Source organism: Cherax quadricarinatus, chromosome 70 (genome assembly GCF_038502225.1).
Source record: "Cherax quadricarinatus isolate ZL_2023a chromosome 70, ASM3850222v1, whole genome shotgun sequence".
NCBI classification, from domain to species: Eukaryota; Metazoa; Arthropoda; class Malacostraca; order Decapoda; family Parastacidae; genus Cherax; species Cherax quadricarinatus.
Window position 1 is genome coordinate 13,070,831 of NC_091361.1, and position 23,336 is coordinate 13,094,166.

The following is a 23,336-nucleotide window of genomic DNA, read 5'->3' on the forward strand; positions in this document are numbered from 1 at the left end:
TTAAGAACATAAAGAAGTAACTCTGCAGCAGGCCCACTGGCCCACGCGAGGCAGGTCCAATTCTCCCATCGGCTTAAGCCAATGCCTTAACCTAGTCAGGTCAGCTTACATTCATTTATAGAAGGAGCACGGCATGTGACCTAGTAGCACAAGCTAGTCAGGTCCAACTCACTCCCACCCACACCCACTCATGTATTTATCCAACCTATTTTTAAAACTAACAACGTTTTAGCTTCTATGACGGTACTCGGGAGTTTCTTCCACTCATCCACAACTCTATTACCAAACCAGTGCTTTCCCATATCCTTCCTGAATCTGAAATTTTCCAATTTAAAATCATTGCTGCGAGTCCTGTCATGGCTAGATACTTTCAGCACGCTATTTACATCCCCTTTAATTCCTGTTTTCCATTTATACACCTCAATGATAATCTCCCTAATTCTATGCCTTTCTAGAGTGTGCAGATTCAGGGCCCTCAGTCTATCCTCATAGGGAAGATTTCTGATCCATGGGATCAACTCTTTCATCCTCCTTTGTACGTTTTCCAGAGCATTTATATCCGTTCTGTAATACGGTGATCAGAACTGAACAGCATAATCTAAATGAGGCCTAACCAAGGATATATAGAGTTGAAGACTGAGGACTTCTATTATTTATACTTCTTGATATGAAGTCAAGAATTCTGTTCGCTTTATTGCATAAGTGTTCGTAATAAAGGTAACAGAATGCTCTTTTATTTTGATTAAAAAAAATCGACAATTTATTGTATTTTACACCTACAATTATCTCTATGTCCTAAGATTTTATATAGTTTGTGTGTAACTGCTTTATGCCCGGCACAACTGACTTGTACTTATTTTTTCAATTACCTATCTGAGAAGTTACAAAAATTTTGATGGAGAACAAGACGATACTATCTTGTTTCGGACAAATCTCTGTGATGTCCACTATATTCTGGGGCCATGTAAGCTACAGATCTTCAAATAAGATATTTTTATGGTGTATGCAACCCCATCACACTACAGTAAAATGACGACTGGATGCTTGTACCGTTAAACTAGCATACGACAAGGTGCCTGTTTGTTATGTTTTTATTTTATTAACACATCGGCCGATTCCCACCAAGGCAGAGTGGCCCGAAAAAGAAAAACTTTCATCATCATTCACTCCATCACTGTCTTGCCAGAGGGGTGCTTTACACTAGAGTTTATAAAACTGCAACATTAGCACCCCTCCTTCAGGGTGCAGACACTGTACTTCCCATCTCCAGGACTCATGTCCGGCCTGCCGGTTTCCCTGAATCTCTTCATAAATGTTACTTTGCTCATACTCCAACAGTACATCAAGTATTAAAAATCATTTATCTTCATTCACTCCTATCAAATACACTCACGCATGCTTGCTGGAAGTCCAAGCCCCTCGCACACAAAACCACCTTTACCCCCTCTCTCCAACCTTTCCTAGGCCGACCCCTATCCCGCCTTCCCTCCACTACAGATTTATACATTCTCGAAGTCATTCTGTTTCGTTCCAACCTCTCTGCATGTCCAAACCACCTCAACAACCCTTCCTCAGCCCTCTGGACAACAGTTTACGCAATCCCACACCTCCTCCTAACTTCCAAACAACGAATTCTCTGCATTATATTCACACCACACATTGCCCTCAGACATGACATCTCCACTGCCTCCAGCCTTCTTCTCGCTGCAACATTCATCACCCATGTTTCACACCCATATAAGAGCGTTGGTAAAACTATACTCTCATACATTCCCCTCTTGCTTCCAAGGACAAAGTTCTTTGTCTCCACAGACTCCTAAGTGCACCGCTCACCCTTTTCCCCTCAAATTCTATGATTCACCTCATCTTTCATAGTCCCATCTGCTGACACGTCCACTCCCAAATATCTGAATACATTCACCTCCTCCATACTCTCTCCCTCCAATCTGATATCCAATCTTTCGTTATTTAATCTTTTTATCCTCATAACCTTACTCTTTCCTATATTCACTTTTAATTTTCTTCTTTTACATACCCTACCAAATTCATCCACCAACCTCTGCAACTTCTCTTCAGCATCTCCCAAGAGCACAGTGTCATCAGCAAAAAGCAACTGTGACAACTCCTACTTTGTGTTTGATTCTTTATCTTTTAACTCCACACCTCTTGCCAAGACCCTCGCATTCACTTCTCTTACAACCCCATCTATAAATATATTGAACAACCACGGTGACATCACACATCCTTGTCTAAGGCCTACTTTTACTGGAAAGTAATCTCCCTCTTTCCTACATACACTCACCTGAGCCTGTCTTCGTAAAAACTCTTCACTGCTTTCAGTAACCTACCTCCTATACCATACACCTGCAACATCTGCCACATTGCCCCCCTATCCACTCTGTCATACGCCTTTACCAAATCCATAAGTGCCACAAAACCCCCTTTAGCCTTATCTAAATACTGTTCACCTATATGTTTCACTGTAAACACCTGGTCCACACACCCCCTACCTTTCCTAAAGCCTCCTTGTTCATCTGCTATCCTACTCTCCGTCTTACTCTTAATTCTTTCAATTATAACTCTACCATACACTTTACCAGGTATACTCAACTGACTTATTCCCCTATAATTTTTGCACTCTTTTGTCCCCTTTGCCTTTATACAATGGAACTATGCGTGCTCTCTGCCAGTCCCTAGGTACCTTACCCTCTTCCATACATTTATTAAATAATAGCACCAACCACTCCAAAACTATATCCCCACCAGCTTTTAACATTTTTATCTTGATCACATCAATCCCAGCTGCCATATCCCCTTTCATTCTACTCACTGCCTCACGAACTTCCCCCACACTCACAACTGGCTCTTCCTCACTCCTACCAGACGATATTCCTCCTTGCTCTATACACGAAATCACAGCTTCCCTATCTTCATCAACATTTAACAATTCCTCAAAATATTCCCTCCATCTTCCCGATATCTCTAACTCTCCATTTAATAACTCTCCTCTCCTATTTTTAACTGACAAATCCATTTGTTCCCTAGGTTTCCTCAAAGTGTTAATCTCACTCCAAAACTTTTTCTTATTTTCTACAAAATTTGTTGATAACATCTCACCCACTCTCTCATTAGCTCTCTTTTTACATTGCTTCACCACTCTCTTAACCTCTCTTTTTCTCTCCATATACTCTTCCCTCCTTGCATCACTTCTACTTTGTAAAAACCTCTCATATGCTAACTTTTTCTCCCTTGCATCATTCCACCAATTGCTCTTCTTCCCTTCCGCACCCACTTTCCCGTAACAAACTTCTGCTGAACACTCTAACACTACATTCTTAAACCTACCCCATACATCTTCGACCCCATTGCCTATATTCTCACTAGTCCATCTGTCCTCCAATAGTTGTTTATATCTTACCCTAACTGCCTCCTCTGTAAGTTTATGTACCTTCAACTCTCTCTTACTTGATGCTTCTATTTTCCTTGTATGCCATCTAACTTTTACTCTCACTGTAGCTACAACTAAAAAGGGATCTGATATATCTGTGGCCCCTCTATAAACATGTACATCCTGAAGTCTACTCAACAGTCTTTTATCTACCAATATGTAGTCTAACATCATCTCTTGTATTCTTATTTATCCTCTTTTTCTTAAAATATGTATTACCTATAACTAAATCCCTTTCTATACAAAGTTCAATCAAAGGGCTCCTATTATCATTTACACCTGGCACCCCAAACTTACTTACCACACTCTCTCTAAAAGTTTCTCCTACTTTAGCATTTAGGTCTCCTACCACAATTACTCTCTCACTTGGTTCAAAGGTTCCTATACATTCGCTTAACATCTCCCAAAATCTCTCTCTCTCTCCTCTACACTCCTCTCATCTCTAGGTGCATACACGCTTATTATGACCCACTTTTCGCATCCAACCCTTATTTTAATTCACATAATCCTTGAATTTACGTATTTATATTCCCTCTTCTCCTTCCATAACTGATCATTCAACATTACTGCTACCCCTTCCTTTGCTCTCTCTCAGATACTCCAGATTTAATCCCATTTATTTCCCACCACCGAAACTCCCCTACCCCCTTCAGCTTTGTTTCGCTTAGGGCCAGAACATCCAACTTCTTTTCATTCATAACATCAGCAATCATCTGTTTCTTGTCATCCGCACTACATCCACACACATTCAAGCATCCCAGTTTTATAAAGTTTTTCTTCTCTTTTTTAGTAAATATTTACAGGAGAAGGGGTTACTAGCCCATTGCTCCCGGCATTTTAGTCGCCTCATACGACACGCATGGCTTACGGAGGAAAGATTCTTTTCTACTTCACAATGATCAAGAGAGGCAATAAAGAAGAACAAGAGCTATTTAGAAAAAAGAGGAAAACCCTAGATGTGTGTATATATATGCATGTGCATGCCTGTGTAGTGCGACCTAAGTGTAAGTAGAAGTAGCAAGATATACCTATTATCCAGCGTGTTTATGAGACAGAAAAAGACACCAGCAGTACTATCATCATATAAAACAGTTACGGGTTTCTGTTTGTCATATTTTAATTAAACCTCTGGCGAATACATTTAGCCCTAACGCTGAAAATTTCACAACAATAAGAGAAAAAAGATGGCAAGAAACCAGGAAGCAAGCAAAAGCATGAGCACGTAGGCTCGAATTTGAAATACTAATGGCACCCACCTGAAGAAGTACCTGCTCCCCACTTCGAAGATGGATGGTCTAACACATGTTCGTTTATAGCTAGACTCGAGCAGGTGTGGGTAGGTAACCAGAAATTAAAATCATTGGCGGCCAAATGACCTATTGTTCGTATTGAATTTCGATATTTAAAAAAACAACTATTATTTGTGGTGAACTGCAACATTTAAGGCAGGAAGACTCATTTGTACCATTACGATGTTTATTGTCTCAAGGATGACTGGAGCTTGAACAAGCTGGGTCTTCATACCCAACTCCTTTTCCTTACTTGAAGACCTCTCGTCAAAACATACGCTAACTTTCCATTATTTCAAGACCATCCCCTACTTCATCCTCACTTCAAAACCCTCACTATCTTTCCCTTACTTACTGCCCTCTTCGCAGGTAGGTGACCAGATCCTGGAGGTGAACGGAGAGAGCTTCCTGGCGGTGACCCACGACACGGCAGTCAACATCCTCAAGTACTCTCGTCGGCTGCGTCTGGCACTGCGTCGGGTGGGCAAGGTGCCTCACTCCTGCACTACCTACGACAGGAGGTGCTGGCCCCCAACACACACCAAGTAAGTGCCAGAATTTCTCACAGGTTCATTGATACCTACAAAGCGCAGCTGGAAACTAGATGCCTTCTCTATCTGTCCTCGATCAAAATTATAACCTGTTTATGGTCCAGGACCCTTATTATTTTTTCGATTACCTGCATCTTGAATGATAAAACACTGAAGCCGCAATTAACAGACAAAGACTTGCTAATAGTCTATGTCCCTTTGTTTCTTGCGACTTGACAGTAGTCTTGTACCATTATTCTGCTATGACTTGATAATGATCTAGGGCTGACTGAAACGACTAGTTTCCAGTTTCAGTGTCTGTTAGTTGTATATTGGTACGTCACTGTGCCTATAATTTTCTTATACTGCTCTTTAGCGTCTCTTCTTATAGAGCTAACCAAATCCCGGAACGGGTGAGACTTGAACCCAGGGAAAGTGTTTCCTAAAACTCAAAAGCTAGCTGGCTCTAATAATCTTATTAGAGCCAGATGGGCTAGAGGTTAACACACTGGGCTGTGAGTTTTAGGATTCAATTGCCGTAGGTTCAAACCCCTACCCGTTCCCTGATTTGTTTCGAATTATGTTATGATTTCGTGAGGAAGCTCACAGAGCCGTTCTTTCTAGTCTGTTTGAGAGATTTGATTTCCAGAGTTTGTTCTTCCGAGGAGTAGTAGTAATCTAAGTGGACTACCATCACCACCACCACCACCACCACTGCTACTTCCACTACCAGCACTACCTCTACCACTTCTCCAATTCCTTCATTCTTCCTCTCTTTGTCCCGTCCCTGTCCTCTTCGCCTATATATACTGGCTCCCTCACTTTCGTGTGTCAGTGGGACTTGTAAATGGTCTAAGTCATAAACTTCTCTCTCCTATATGCGGGTTATCTGAGCTCTGTTCTAGTACAACTCTTATTTAGGTCAGGTTCTACTTTGTGTTTATTTTCGAGATTTGTTCTTCAGAGTCTGAGTTGCAAGGTCTATTAATAAGGGTCTGTTCTTCACAGTAGGTTTCATAGGGTAAATTAATCAGAATTGGGTTCTTCACACTGTTTACTCAGGGTCTGATCTTCTGGGTCTGCCCCATGAGATCTCTTCTTTAGAGATTCTTCATGAGTTCTCCCTTCAGTGTCTGTTCTTTGTGGTTTATTCTTAAGGATCTGCTCTTCAAATACTACCTCTAGAGTTCATCTTTTCCATTCCTACACCTCAACCTATAAAAGTTATGATGAACTAAAAGAAATGATTATATTATGAGTGGAAATGTAAGAGGAGTTGAAATAAGCTTAGTAGAGTCTTCCACTTCTTGATTATTATTATTTTAATCAAGAGGGAAGCACTAAACCCGTAGAATTATACAGCGCATGTCGGGGGGGAGGGGTTAATGGAAGGTATTCAGGCATAATTCAGGGAACTGGAGCACAGATCCAGTTCCCTAGATCAAGAGCCCCTCACCAGCATCAAGGAGCCTTCCTTGAGGGGTCCACTTCTTGATCCAACGTAAAATTTTAGCTAAACTTACGCCATTATTTAACGGGATTTAGGACAATTTAACAATATTAGAAAGGAAGGGGGAGTTAATTCCCCTATATAGGCTATATAATTTTATCCAATAATAACTCTTCATAACCCTTCATAAGGCGCCCTATCTCTTGGCTTGTAAAATTCATATAATTCACAAGAAATAAGCTTATTAGCAATCATAAATGAAATGTGATGCGTTGATTTTATACCAGTATATATGCAAGTATTCTGCAGTTTGTTGATGCCAATCGAAAAGCCAAATTATCTAATGGATCAAAAACTCTTTAATGCAGTTTTAATGTGGCAAAATTAGACAATAATGTGAAAATAGGCTACGTCAGTGGCGTGTCCAATTAGCCAATACATCAAAGACATCTTACATCCACTCTCGCTGTCTGCCCCCATCCCCCCTAACTCCGTTCCCCCACTTCCCCACTCTCACTCTCTCTCTCTCTCTCTCTCTCTCTCTCTCTCTCTCTCTCTCTCTCTCTCTCTCTCTCTCTCTCTCTCTCTCCATATATATACATGTATACTTAACAATTCGCAAACAGGAGAAATTATTTACAAATATCTCTCAGTGTACAGCCGGATTCAGCATCAGAGCGTTGTGGATAAAGTAATGTGTACTCTAATGCCGAGTTTGCAGGTTTGATTTCAGCTGTGGATTGAGAGGTACGTTATATATATATATATTATATATATATATATATATATATATATATATATATATATATATATATATATATATATATATATATATATATATATATATATGGGAGACTCTTGCTGCTCTAGCACCAAGCCCTAGTGCAGCACTGGCTCACAGTCAAGCTGGGATGGCCCGATCGTTGAAAAGGTGCTTGCCAACATGCTCAGGGCTGCAACATCAGATAGGGAGACTGCCCTTCTCCAGGCTGTGAGTGCACATCACTCCGGGGACTTCCTCCAAACAGTTCCCATATCGGCAATGGGAACGCGACTCGACCCTAAGACCCTCCGTATTGCAGTGGCTCTGCGCCTTGCTGCCCCAATTCACACAGAATATATGTGTATTTGCGGTGAAGCGCAAGCAGACCAATACGGTCTACATGGTCTTAACTGTTCCAAAACCAAGGGCTGGCATGCAAGACACAATGAGGTCAACGACATCATAAAGAGAACCCTTGCTACAGCTGGATGCCCAGCCGAGAGGGAGCCCCGATCACTAGCGCCAACAATATCCACAACCCAGCAAACCGCCCCGATGGGATCACCATCTATCCTTGGAAGAATGGCAAGCTCTTAGCATGGGACTAAACCTGTGTGTCCACACTGGCTGACGCCTACATCCATCACAGTGTTGGCCGACAGAGAGGAGCTGCTGACCACAGGGAGGAGTACAAGATCAGCAAGTACAGGGACATAAGCCAACAGTATCAATTTGTCCCAGTGGGATCAGAGACCTTGGGATCGTGGGGAAAAAATGCCACATGTTTCCTCAAAGAATTGGGTTCCAGACTCATCGACACCACCAGGGACCCAAGGGTAGCCACTTTCATTCCAGCGCATCAGCGTAGCCATCCAGAGGGAAAATGCTTGCTGCATACTTGGCTCGTATCCGGCTTTGGAGGAGCTGGAGGAAATTCATGATCTTTAATACATTGTTCCATTGTATTCATGTTTGTGTTTTTCTGCACGTGTATTCTGTTTATCAATAAATGTTCACATAGAATATAAAATATATAAGGGGTGGTAGGAGAAGAAAATATTCAAACAGCACCGGGAAGAACCTTGAGTTTTCCCTGAGTTACGTTTATTGTCTTCTCTGAGGATGAGGGTCCCCAATCCAGCTATAGAGGTGGTACTTCCCTATATTTGAAATATATATATATATATATATATATATATATATATATATATATATATATATATATATATATATATATATATATATTACACACAACCAACATGTTAGGGACACCCCCCCCAGAGAGAGAGAGAGAAAGAGAGACGGTGAACCAGGAAGGCTGGACCTTGTATTCACCTTTGACAGTTCAAACATAGGTGAGATCACACACGAAAGTCCTCTAGGCCTTAATGATCACGTGGTCTTGAGTTTCTAATACATAGAGTGAACAGTGCATAGTATAGCAGCACGAGAAGAATGGGAGATGCCAAACTTCCGTAAAGGGGACTACACAAGTATGAGGAAATTCCTACATGAGGTGCAGTGGGTAAACAAGCTAGAGGGAAAGACAGAAAATGAAATGATGAAACCCGTGACCACAAAGTGCAGGGAGGCAGTGGTGAAGTTCGTACCAAGGGGCAACAGAAACAACGGGAAGACCAGATTTACCAGGTATGGTGAAACCAAAGCCAAGCTTGCCAGAGTATGGAAAAGTATAAAAGGCAAAGGACCCAGGAAAACAGGGAGTAGAGCCGAAGAGCCAGAAATGAATATACATGAATAAGGAGGGTATCCCAGCATCAATACGAGAATGACATAGCATCAAAAGGCAGATCTGACCCAAAGTTATGCAACCACATCAGGAGGAAAGCAAAAGTCAAGGACAAAGTCATCAGGCTGGTGAAGGAAGGAGGGAAGCTAACGAGGAACGGGCAGGAAGTGAAGAGCTCAGCTCGCGATTCGGAGAGGTATTCACAGTGGAGACAGAGAGGCTTCCAGCAAACCGAGGTGGTAGGGTGCGCCAGCACTGCACACAACCGTGGAGGAGGTGAAGAAACTGCTAGGGGCACTAGATACCTCGAAGGCGGTGGGCCCAGATAATATATCTCCTTGGGTCCTTGAGTCACATGCTAAACTAACTTTCACTATTATCATAGAAACCTGGTTTAAATATGACTCAATACAACATCTATAACATATCTAGACACACAACCATCTACGAATATAAATGCAGACCAGATCAAACAGGAAGTGGCACTGCAATATACTCTTCCAATGAGATGCAATGCATAAATTCATCATGTACCAGATATGAACACGGGGAATACATGTTTACTCAGTTTACAACTAGTAACATAAGTGCCAGAATATCAATAGGTACTGTCTACAGAACTCCACATAGCAACATAGTCATGTCCGGAAAAGGCTCAGTGACCTAATCATATTAAATCTCATTCAAGCAGATGACTCAACTGACTTTTTAATGCCCTGAACAATCCCTGAATAATAAAGCCAACACGTATTAATGAGCCATGGGCAACTTTCTTTGATCATATATAGACAAACATATCAGCTTCTCTTAAAGCTAGCATAATCACTGACAATACTACTGATCGTTACCCAACCTTTTCACCAATATACCCAAACTACCGGTGATCACTTATATTACATTCAGGCTCCACGATGAGGTATGAGAGACTGATTTTATCATGTCGGTAAGTACTACTGATTGGCAGAGAGAATTCGACAACAATAATGATATTCACTCACGTGTCCACGTTTCCCTTCACAAAATTCAGTGCCTCAGTAACAAATACTGTCCTTGTATAACAAACAGGTCACATCTGTGAGACTAAATAACCATAGGCTAGCCCAGTGGTTTTCACCTTTTGACACCCCCGGACTGGTAAAAATAGAAATATTACGCGGACCACTAAGGCAGAAATAAAAACCATTTTTTATATATAATAGTATAGTATTATTTTTTTATTTTGTGTATTAGTTTTTAAATTCAGTACGAATTAATTTTATAGCTACTTAAAATAACAAGAAACCGATCAGTAAACAAAAATGGTTAAGATTTAACAATAGGACGTCTTGAACTTTTGAGAAAGCAATAACTGTATCGCGGACCGGGGGTTGGAATCCACTGGTCTAGCCAACCATCCATACTGCTGAAACAATACATAAACATAACATCACCATTGGAACTAGCCTAGCCAGCAAAACCCCACCAAACTCCACTGTTCAGATTAGTGATTACCAAAGTAATAGTTGCCAAGGCATCCTTTACAAGTATCCAGCATCTCACAGAGATAACTTCAATAATATAGACTATAGTACTGTATATTATACTATAGAGTAAACCAAACTCATTTTATCAGAAGGCATCTTTGTTTATCTGTATCATATTAGTATTTATATCGTTGCTTTCGCTATCAACAATTTATTTTAACATCTGTAATAACTACCACTATATAACATTGTTTCGGAAAAATCCAAAATGACATAACCATAAATCAAAAATCGAAAATTTTAGCATTAATGTAAATATGATTAATTTTGGTTATGTAGTTAAAAGATACTTTAAAGGCAGTTCAGATGCTCTTTATACCCAGGGGTTTTCTGTTAAGCGTACCTGGAGAGGGTTTCAGGGGGCAACGCCTCAGTGGCCCGGTCTGTGACCAGACCTCATGTTGGATCAGGGCCTGATTAACCAGGCTGCTACTATTAGCCGCACGTACGAACCACAGGCCGGCTAATCAGGTACTGACTTTAGGTGCCAGTCCAGAGCCTTCTTGAAGACAGCCAGGGGTCTATTGGTAATCCCCCTTATGTATGCTGGGACGCAGTTGAACAGTCTTGGGCCCCTGACACTTACTGTGTTGTCTCTTAGTGGCTAGTGGCGCCCCTGCTTTTCATTGAGGGAATGTTGCATCGCCTGCCAAGTCGTTTGCTTTTGTAGGGAGTGATTTTCCTGTGGAAATTTGTTACTAATTTCTTTAGGATTTCCCAAGTGTATATAATCATGTATCTCTTTCTCCTGCATTCCAGGGAATACAAGTCGACGAACTTCAACCGTTCCCAGTAATTTAGGCGTTTTATCGCACTTGCGTGTGCTGTGAAGTTTCTCTGTACATTTTTTAGGTCAGCAATTTCACCTGCCTTGAAAGGTGCTGTTAGTGTGCATTATGGGCTTGGCATCCCTAGTTTTGAAGGTTCTCATTATCCATCCTGTTATTTTTCTAGCAGATAAGGTAGATACAATGTTGTGGTCTTTGAAAATGAGATACACTGACATTATCACTCCCAGGTCCTTTACATTAGTTTTTTGCTCAATTGTGTGGTTGGAACTTTTTTAGACTCTTAATATAGTTTTAATTTCCTCACGTTTTCTATGTCGATGAAACTGAAATTTCTCTTCGTTGAACTTCATATTGTTTTCTGCGGCCCATTTAAAGATTTGGTTAATGTCCGCTTGAAGTCTTTCAGTGTCTTCATTGGAGGACACTGTCAAGCAAATTCGGGTGTAATTTGCAAAGGAAGACACGGTGCTGTGGCTTACATCCCTGTCTGTCAGTTATGAGGATTGGGAACACGATGTGGGTGAGTACTGTGCCTTGTGGAACAGAGCTCTTTAAAGTAGCCGCCTCAAACTTTACTCTGTTTACTATTACTCTTTGTGTTCTATTTGTTAGGAAATTATAAATCCATCTACCAGCTTTTCCTGTTATTCCTTTATCATACATTTTGTGCGCTATTACACCATGGTCACACTTGTCGAAGACTTTCGCAAAGTCTGTGTATATTACATCTCTGTTTTGTTTGCCTTCTAGAACATCCAGGACCTTGTCATAGTGGTCCAGTAGTTGGGACAGGCAGGAGCGACCTACTCTAAACACATGTTGCCCTGGGTAGTGTAACTGATGGGGTATCTATATGAGTGGTGATCTTGCTTCTTAGAACCCTTTCAAAGATTTTTGACATGGGATGTTAGCACTGATTGTAGTTCTTAGCTATTGCTTTACAGCCCCCTTTGTGGAGTGGGACTATGTCCGATTTTTTAGCAGCGGTGGGATGACCCTGTGTCTGTGCTCTCTCTCCATAGAATGCTGAAGGCATGTGATAGTGATTTCTTGCAGTGTCTGGGCCTGGGGGCAGAGTGCATGGGCATGTCATTTATAGCCTTTTTGGAGTCATGTGGTATTAAGATAATAAGTTTGAATTTACCAAATTCTGAGTCTCGGTTACAAAAAAAAAAAAAAAAAAAAAGAACATTTTGGTCTTCGAGTCATACTGGGACTTGAGTAACTCATTTCCTTGCTTTCATCTGTGTAACACCCATCTCATCTAAGTAGGGACTCAAAATAGTGGATGTTGTTCTCGACTTAGATTTGGCATAAGAAAAAAAATATTTTGGGTTTCTTTGAATTATCATCTATGGCTTCTAGTTCTTCCTGCGTTTCTTGACTCATGTAAGAATCCTTAAGTTCGATATTTGCTATTTCTGTGACTAGTGACTCCCTTCGTATTACAGATATACTGGTCTCGTTTAGCTGCTCTGTGATTCATCACCTTCGCCTGTATAGGGAGTGCCCCTCTCTTTCGAGTTTATGCCATGAGCATACCTCGAGTGCCACAGATTTAATTGTTGCTTAGGATATCGTCCCAGCTTATTTCATTTAGGACATGGTTGACTTGGTCCCACCGTATGTTTTTGTTATTGAAGTTGAATTTGGTGAAGGCTCTCTAGTGACTGATCACATTTTGTTGGTCTGGGGCTCCGCGCATACATGTCCGTACCTCTATTATGTTGTGATCTGATGTAGGGAAATATTGTCAATTAACCCATATCAGTTGCATTATTATTATTACTATTAAAGATTCGCCGGTATTCCCCCGGCCCGGGCCTTTTCCAAGTGGTGGCCCGGCCTTGGCTCCCTGTCTAGGGAGTGTTTGAGACCTAGGTCTCCCATGGGAGGAGGCACAAGTACCCCCCTCATCTTTGGGACCAACTGTCCCCAGGCCTAGCTTCTCGTAGGGAGAAGCTTGGCCCCTCTGGTCTACCATCCCCGCCCCAAGGGGGCAAATGGGAATGACAGGCTTGTGAGCTGCAAGCTCAGGCTCAGGCACCTACCCTACCCTAGAAGGGCTCGGCATGGTGTTAGTTAGTTAAAGATTAGCCGGTAGTCTCCCGGCCCGGGCCTTGTCCAAGTGGTGGCCCGGCCTTGGCTCCCTCTTTAGGGAGTGTCTGAGACCTAAGTCTCCCATGGGAGGAGGCACAAGACCTCCTCATCTTTGGGACCAACTGTCCCCAGGCCTAGCCACAAGCTAGGCCTCTCTGGTCTGTCATCCCCGCCCCAAGGGGGCTAATGGGAATGACAGTCTTATGAGCTAAAGGCTCGGGCTCAGGCACCTACCCTACCCTAGAAGGGTTAGGCATGGTGTCGATCTCGGCATGGTGTTGCATTATGCACTTAAATATTATTTTTATTAATATTATAATTATAATTATAATAATTATAATAATATTATTATTATTTTTATTTTTATTTTTATTATTATTATTATTATTATTATTATTATTATTATTATTATTATTATTATTACGTAGATATCCCATCTGGTAGGGATGGATCTTAATTATACCTAGGTATTCCTGAATATTTCTGAGTGTTTCTGAGCATTTCTAAGAAACTGTCGACCCTCCAGCACTCGTACAGTCCATCCTTATACGTTGTAAAAGAAAATGCGATGCAATAAGGGTAAACTTCTCAGATAACCACGACAAAAGTAGCAATGTGGAAATGCACGTTTCACAATTAAAAACACCTTATGAAACGGTGACACGTGTTCTCCGACATACGAAATATGCGAAGAAAAGGTCAGGAAATCTATTCCTACTACATAAGCAGTTAGAAACTTTGCAAAAAGAGTAGTATGGCAATTTCGTAAAGCACACATGCTTGAGATTATGTTTCTGTAACCTCTGAGTCGAGTTGTATAAGGCATGACTATGTTTAAAAATAAAGGATTGGGTTATGTTTCTTTCACTAACAGAAGCACTTCCCATCTCTGCGGATAATTGCAAGCTCTAGTACGTTTATTCGGGAACAGGTAGGCATTAATACAATTACAATAATTATCATGCATAACAGCATATGTGTAGATTACCTAGGATAACTCAAAGAAGCCAGATAAAGGGACTCACTTCGAGTTCTGTGCTGTCCTAACGTTGACCCAGTCTAGTTTTCAGCGTTTAACCCATTTGTCCTAAATATCTGATAGCCTTGCTAGATTTTCAATGTAAGGTAGAACCAGCACAGAGTTTAGTGATATTGTTTTCCATCCCCTAGTGGTTTGTTTTGCACTGATGAAATCACAAATTTTCATTGTTGTGTACATGTATGTATATATATATATATATATATATATATATATATATATATATATATATATATATATATATATATATATATATATATATGAGAGAGAGAGAGAGATTGATTGATTCAACAAGATCACAATAAACAGGTGATATCATAATATGCAAAACAACCACTGTGAAAAAATAATTAAATTCCAAGCGCTTTCGTGATTTCTCACATTATCAGGTCCCTGATACGTCATGTAACAAGTCACGTGTTATAACCTTTTGTGACTGTTACGTTGTCATCTAATAACTATCAGTTTTTGGAGGCAGGAATAAAGGTAGGGAACAGAAAACTCTATAAATGTTAAAATTACCAAAAGTATTACATAAATTTGGGTAAAATGATATATAGAATATGCCACATTTATAAAAAAAGATATTACTATATTTAGATTTAGGATGTTAAAAGAGTAAGTGATGGAATGACACATGTTTAAATTAATATATAATCTCTGCACTGCATCAGCAGAAGTGAATAATTCACTGATGATAATAATTAAGTTTATTAATTAGTAACTTCAGTAGAACTGTTAATAATCACTGTACTATACATTTGTACAGTGTACCTCTAATGACGTGACCATTAAAACGCTGCAAGGAGTTACGTGTGCTTATGCTGTTGTTGTTGTTGTTGTTGTTGAACATTCTGTGTTAATGTAGAATCAGAAGTGTCCTTGTTTGTAGACGATGTGAAACTAACGAGGAGAATGCAAGTGGATCAGGTAAGCCTATAAGGGAATCTGTACAGGCTGCAAGCCTGGCCTGACAAGTGGGTCCTAAAGTTTAATCCCAGCAAGTGCACAGTTATGAAGATTGGGAAGGACAAAGAAGACCGCAGACGGAGTACAGCCTATGAGGTCAAAGGCTGCAAAACTCACTCAAGGAAAAGGATCTTGTGGAGAGCATTCTGAGCACATCGCCTGAGGCGCACATTAACCAAATAACTGCTGCTGCATACTGGCGCCTGGCCAGTATGCAGCAGGAGTCAGTCACGACACAGTAAACAGTGTACGTTAGGCCCATATTGGAGTATGCAGCACCAGTATGGAACCTACACCTGGTCAAACACGTCAAGAAATTTGAGAAAGTGCAAAGGTTTGCAACAAGACTAGTCCCGGAACTGAGGCGTTTGTCCTACGAGGACAGGTTAAGGGAACTCAACCTTACAAAACTAGAAGGGAGGAGGGATAGGGGGGACATGATAATATATAAAATACTAAGAGGAATTGACGAGGTGGATGGGGACAGTGTGTTTCTGGAATATAACGCAGCAACAAGGGAGTCACAACTTGAAGTTGAAAACTCAGATGAGCTACAGGGATGTTAGGAAGTATTTCTTCAGCCATGGAGCTATCAGGAAGTGGAATAATCTGGAGAGTGATGTAGTGGAGACAGAATCCATACATAGCTTTAAGAAGAGGTATGATAAAGCTCATGGAACAGGGAGGAAGTGGACCTAGTCGAGACTAGTGAAGAGGCGGTGCCAGGAGCTGTGAAATCGACCCCTGCAACCACAATTGAGTACACACACAGACACGTACGCACACGCGCACACACACACACACACACACACACACACACACACACACACACACACACACACACACACACACACACACACACACACACACACACACACACACCTTAACTAATGCACAGAGAAAGGAATATTGTGTTATGCCATATGGTTTACAAAATTTAAAGGATGCATTAATAGTCCAAAGAAGTTTGTATATAAATTACACAGGGTTAGAGTACAACAGATGTGCTTGCTAATAATTACATTTTAAAGATCGGGTGCATACTCAAGATACAAGAGGCATTACCCCTCTGAACTGCATCACTGAACTGCTGGAACAGAATATGAGTTGCTTCTGCATCCTTAGTTGCCCTGATGAGTCTTTTTGCCTAGCTTCCTTAAGGAACTTTAATGCACTTTTACCCATGAGACAAGGGACTCCAAGCCTATGGGAACAAACATGTAACTATGACTGAGTTCGCCCTATTTTCTAGCATTCTTGGACTCCCTGAAGCGGTAGCTGCACTCATTTTGTCTCTACTGGAGTTACGTTTCAGCCAGTATGTGTGGTCTCAGACCACTAGCTTGCCGTCTGACCAGCCTTGTACGGTAATTTCATCTGGATGCTTTAGGATGCCATCAAATCTGATAGTTGGGGCAGCTGCCTTATTGCTGGGTAACCAACTGTTGCATGATGTAAACCTCTTCATGCCTTGCAATTATTCCCTCACATCTAAGACAGACAAGACCAGTCCACCCGAATCGGACTGCAAACGCAATGTCAGGGGTAGCAGGGAAGTTCCCATGTTTATTGGTGGGCGTGCAGGGGTAGCAGGGATGTTCCCATGTTTACTGGTGGGCGTGCAGGGGTAACAGAGATGTTCCCATGTTTACTGGTGGGCGTGCAGGGGTAACAGGGATGTTCCCATGTATACTGGTGGGCGTGCAGGGGTAGCAGGGATGTTCCCATGTTTACTGGTGGGCGTGCAGGGGTAGCAGGGATGTTTTCATTGTCAGGAAATCAAACTCGGGATCTTGTAATTTTGAGTCGAATGTTCTGAGTAGTAAGCTACGAGATACCCCAGTCGAAGCTGATATTAATGTCGTGATTTGCTATATCCTCCCTCCCATCCCCTTTCCTTCCTATCTCGCCTTCCTCCTTTCCTTTACTTCACTCGGTGACACCCTCCTCCTGTTTCATCTCCGTTATTCGTTTTCCCTTTTGTATGTCCCTTCTCTTCCTATTCTTTCTTCCTTTATTTTTATTTTCCCTTCTCTCTGCTTCATTTCACTTATTCCTGTCCAACCCTTCCACTACCCTCCCTCTTTCCTCTCTCTTTCCCTGTCTTTCTCTCTCTCTATTTTTCCTTCATCTCCCGAATCTCATCCCCACGTCCAGATCTGCGGGAAATTCGATAATTGGATGAAGATAAATTACCACAAGGCATTATAGGAAGATTACAAAGGATTATCACGATTGAAGGTGGTCATTGTGGAGTCACCAGAAGACCTGTTTATTTACATCGTTAATTCATTTGATCTTTTTCTCAATTTTTTTTCACTATAATTGGGGTATTTGCTTGTCGATTTTTAATGTCTTTTTTTTCCCTTTCAATATTGTACTCCTCTAGCTCTTTCTCGTGATTTTCTTTGTTTTTTTCTCCTTTTTAATCTCATCTTTATCTTACTTTATCTTGTATTACATCTACTACTACTGTATTGTCTGCTTCACTTGTTTTGTTTCTCTAGTATTCTTTTATTTTTTTTCCTATCGCTGCATTTGGATTCACCGTCATATTTTTCTCATTAACACCTTATCATAACATGTTAAGCCCGTTCTTTTTTTATAAAAAATATCTACAATTCACATCTCTGTACGTATCCGTGGACAAGAATTACCACCTTCCACCTATCAAAACTCAGCCCCCATTACCTCGTTGAAACTAGCTAACTTAACATATTTTTCAAAGAAGTTTACCCTAAAGCTGGAACTTTGAAGTCTAGCGCATTTTGCTAAGATTTAGACTTTGACATGTTTTGAGGCCATTCGTTCTCTGTTTATTATGACTGATTAGGCGCTAATGGGACGCCATTATGTGTTAATAATGGGATTATTTTTTTAAGGAATATCTGGGTTATGAACTCACTAAACCATGTGTTGGGATGTTTGTTGGGAAGTGAAGGAGAATGTTGGTCTTGGCACACAGGAAGGGAGGAAACTCTGTTATCCAATCTTGTGTGATGAGAGAGGGTAAGAATTTTGATCCTAGTGCTGAAGGAGGGTGCAATAGGCTTCCAGTCTCATGTAGGGGGGTTAGGAAAGGGAGTCCTCCTATCTGATGTGGTGATTGGAAAAAAGGGGTCCTCCTGTGTGGTGGTGAAGACGAGGGCGGGGTCATCCTGTTACGTGGTGGTGGGGAAGATGAGGGTTTCTATCATATATGGAGGTGCGGAACGGTAATGGACTGACAGGGAAGATGGGGGGTCTGTCTGACTTAGTACATTGACAAATTTACACTTATACAAAATAAACTGTGTGTCTTGTCCACATATGACTCAAGCCGTTCAAATAGGGTATATACTCAGTTATATTTAACGTGATTTAACAGAAAAAATTCCACTCTATTTTTACCAGTAAAAAACCTCAAATGCACACCTACACACTTCTGTTTCACTCAGTGTCTTCGTCGAATTAAGAAACACCTTTTTTGAATACTTGAAGCAAAGCAGATGAGACTTTTAAAAGTTATTGGTCCCATTCCGGAAACTTGGAATGGGTTCGATATCACTGACAGTTGGGCACCTACACACGCCAATAACTGCATGAATCCTCGCTATCATTAAACCAAACTTAAACCTTCCATGGACGTCATAAATTCAATATTCGAGTTAGTGGTGTGCATTTTTGGTAGCCATGACTTTATTATATTTTAATTCATGTTGTGGATGAAGGTAGAGGTATACCTCATCGTGTTCAATAAATTTTACCATATTATTTCTGTCTATAGGCTCATTAAACACCCAGTCCTTGATTCTAACCCAGCCCAAATTTTTCATTGGGTAGTGTCCAGGACTCGATTCAGAGGGTAAGCACTTACTAACCTAGTGTGCTATCTTTCTTTCATTTGAGTACGTAACCATCTCCACTTCTAGTGTGCGTTTGACACAGAACTTTATAGTGTCCAGACGCTCCTCCTGTATTCCACAATACTCGTCTTGAGGAAACTTCAGCCAGATGCATGGTGAGCAGCACATAGGAGAAAAATTATAATTTGAATAGTATGTGAAAGATAATCTCCACAAGTCTGGCTGTCAGATGCGTTTCTCAGTTTGTTAATTTCTTCCACATACGATTGTCCTCCATAAATGACTACCTCACTGCTAGCAAGCTGTTGTTCCACTCTGGTCGACCTCACAAAGTTTCTCCTGGGCTGCCAAGTAAAGAACAAAGATTAGCCGTGGAAATGGAGTGCTATGGGGTCTGATTCCTTTATCCTTTTTTTATGCTGCAGAGTGACGAGCCAAAAACAAATAGACCTAACTGTCACAGGAGACGCTCTGCAACATCTCCAGCTGCTAAACTAAGCATTCTCTTGATGTTCTGTGGCCTTAATTCCGAGAAACCAACAGCAGATCTTAGAGTGAAGGATATAGCAGCTTCGCACATTTATGGTTCTTGGACTGTCAGCAGATGTTGGTGTCGCCAGGAACACTGTCGGTGTTAGGAACACTGACATATCGTCGAAATTTTACGTGTGTTTGTGGTAGCAGGATCAGTGATCAGGCTTCGGAGGCTTCTTACTTTATTTGGGATTGTGGTACACAGTGTGTTTAAGTGCCCTGGGGCGACCGAGAGGGCCATGCCCGCGAGGGAGAGAGGAGTGGAGTGTGTTGTTGAATCCAGGATGCCTGGTCGCCAAGTGAGAGCGAGGCAGGCCTGGGAATGCCCACCCAGAGACCTGCCCTCTTGTGGAAACTATGGAAACTAGCCACTAGGCTTACTGTCTACAGACAGGGTGTTTACCATATAGGATATCAGCTTTGTTGGGGTCCGATGGGGGAAATTGTTTTACTTCTGGTTATAAGTAGGATTACTCCTATTACTCCTTATTTTCCTTTCATTACAAGGATATCGCTGAGGTTTGGCTTTCACTTTTTGGGAGAGGGTTTTTTTTTACATGGTGAGGGAGGCGGACAAGATTATTTATCATCTCCGGGGAATTCGCTTATTGCTCTGATGATTAATGTTGCTTGGGTGGAGCAGCCAGGCAGATATTGTCGAACAAGAGGAGGTTATGCTATGCTATGCTAACCTCTTTAAGGGGGGCTCCTTGTCGTGGTAAAGAGGCTAGTCTGAGGAATTGGACCTTTGGGTCTACTACCTCAGATCGAACTTAATTACTCCCCAATCCTCCCTTCTCTATCCAATCCTCCCCATCCCCCCTTTTTCCCCTTCCTACCTCCTCCCAACCCTCCATTTTCTCCGTCCTGTTTGTAGCCTCTGGGATCTTCCCTTTTGGCTTTAAGGTTTTTAGGTAGGAGGAAGTGTGCCGGAGTTCATCCTGCTCATTGAGGTTCCTCAGGTGTGGTGTAGTTTGCCGTGGAATCTTGACTTTCTGGGGCTGCCCTGCTCCCTTTCCAGATTTTCGAGAAGTCTGTGGGGTGTCCTGCAGATGATGGGTGTATCTCCAGAGGCTGCCTGTCGGTTCTGGGAGGTGACAGCCGAAGGAGGTATGCTTTGTGGTAGGTCTCCGACTGCCCTCTCTTTTTTTCACCAACGTGGCTTGGCGAACTGGTTTACTGGCATGAAGGGTAGGGTATGACACGGGTTCCACGCTGCATCTGCACTGCTTGCGGGCTCGAGGTCCTCTCTTTCATGACTGTCCCTCCAGTGTCCCTCTTTTTTTCTTCTTTTTATTTAAAATAATAACAAGAAAGAAGTACCACTATCATGGAGTCTTCATTCCATGATAAAACCTCCTCCTCACAGGCCCCTTTCTGTTCCTGCATCCTGTTCTGACCCGGCTTCACTATTGAACCATTCTCTAGACCCTTCCCATGCCATTACTACCACTGGTGGCGCTTTGTCATCTGCTCCAGGTGCTGAGGCTCCACCCATGCCTCTCCCTCTTGCACACCTTTAGCTATGCATCCAGTTTCCCTGAATATGGTGTGACGGTTTTTGGATCGCCCAGCTATCTCAGGTCAAGCCAACCGCAGTAATACGCCTACATGTTCCAGACTATTTGCTGACGACGGTTCTTCTATGTGTGCTTATTCCACCTAAAATCGACCTATGTGACTCCCATTTCTTTTACACACCACCTTTACAAGAATGCAGTGGACTAAATTCTTTTCCCTACATCCGACATCTCCAACTGATTATTTTTCTGACCATAGTATTGGTTACAGTTCAGAATGCAGGAAAGGGTAATTGCTCTTTCCCATCTTACTTCCATTGATAACATTCCAATCCCAGATCACAAGCACGCTACTCAATTCTTGCAGTGATACGGTGCTTTTACCACATACCATTGTACAGAGTGATTTTCTATCTTGCGTTGATATTTTGGAGCAATTAGCCCATCAGGACCTTCCAATTCTCAGAGTAGATGCATATGTCGTGCCCGCTCCCAGGCAGAGGCACTTTCCCAGTAACATCGACCGTTTAACCTTTGCCGTGAACTCCAGTTCTCCGTTTATATCGTGAGCCATCACCTAGGGGTTCATAAAGTGGTCCGTATTCCCCAACAGAGTCGAAATTGCTGGCGCATAAGACACCCTTCTAAATACTGCAGATCTCTGGTGGAGTCCCCGGTCTGCAGTGCAACGGATCCTGCCGATACATCTTGCAGTTTTATCCCCACTAGTCTCAATTGCAATGAACCTCATCCTTGTTTTTCACGCCAATGTCAGGTCTATCTTAATGAAGGAGAAATCCGTTGTCTTGAGGAGAGCAAGTTCCTTACTTATGTTATGGCTGTCTCTCGGGAATCGGGGAAATCTTCCTCATGTCCCTTTTTCTCGAGTAGCTAGAAGACCTCCAACCTCGGTGGTCCCCCCGCCTACCAGCTCCTCCGGTGTCGTGTCTTCCGGGGTCATCCCCATTTCTAATTCTTTTGCAGTTTTTCCCTTTGAAACCCCTGCCCCACCTTACCTATTTCTGCCTCTACTTCTTCTCGCTGCTAGTTTCTCAGTCTGCAAGGCCTTGCACGCCTGCATCATCTTCGTGCATATCACCTGCGAAGTTGAACCTGTCTCATAAGCCCAAGTCTCTCTGCTTTCCTCCACTGCTTACAATTCCCCAACAGTTTTCCTTTTTGGCCTCGGTGCCTAGTTCTCACCACCTTTCTACCTCTCACACGAAGGTGGAGGTTCACCCCCCCTCGTGTAGCACCCTCTTCTCCTGTTTTCCCCCAGTCTTCTTCCCCAGTTAACTTCCAACCTCCTTCCTCTCCTGCTCCACCACAGGACTCTTCTGCCCCCGCCAACGCATCTCTTCAGGTTCATACTCCTCTCCCCTCTCAGACCTCTTTGGTTCCCTCCTTAGTCTTCCCGATCTCTACTTGATCTACCTCACCTGTCTCTGACATCATCGTCTCGGCATCTTCCTTATCCACTGAGACACTTGACGCTGTCTCCAACTATATTGCAGAGACGAAACCCTCGATGGACACCAACGTGCCTCCTTCTACCTCTTCTTTTTCACGATCATGCAGCAATCTTTTCCTTCACAGCATTCTGATTCCTCCTTGCTTAAACGCTTACCTTTACCTCCACACATTTTCACTGACCCTAATTGCCCATAGATTTTATCGCTTCTTATTGTTGGCATACCTGTCTTTGTGAATAATGACTTATTTACAATGGAATATTCGTGGCCTCAGGGGTAATCGGTGAGAGGTCCAGATGTTGCTCTCCCAGTT

General features: G+C 42.1%; 1 protein-coding gene across 2 annotated transcripts in view; it reads left to right on the plus strand.

The window, feature by feature from the left end:
- The window catches only part of LOC128702379 (whirlin), a 1,352,782-nt gene that overhangs the window by 997,451 nt on the left and 331,995 nt on the right, over positions 1–23,336 (plus strand). For both annotated transcript variants that reach the window (XM_070099896.1, XM_070099897.1), the window contains exon 6: positions 5,107–5,282. In XM_070099896.1, coding sequence (XP_069955997.1) covers positions 5,107–5,282 — 176 coding nt within the window. The remainder of the gene's footprint in view (positions 1–5,106; positions 5,283–23,336) is intronic.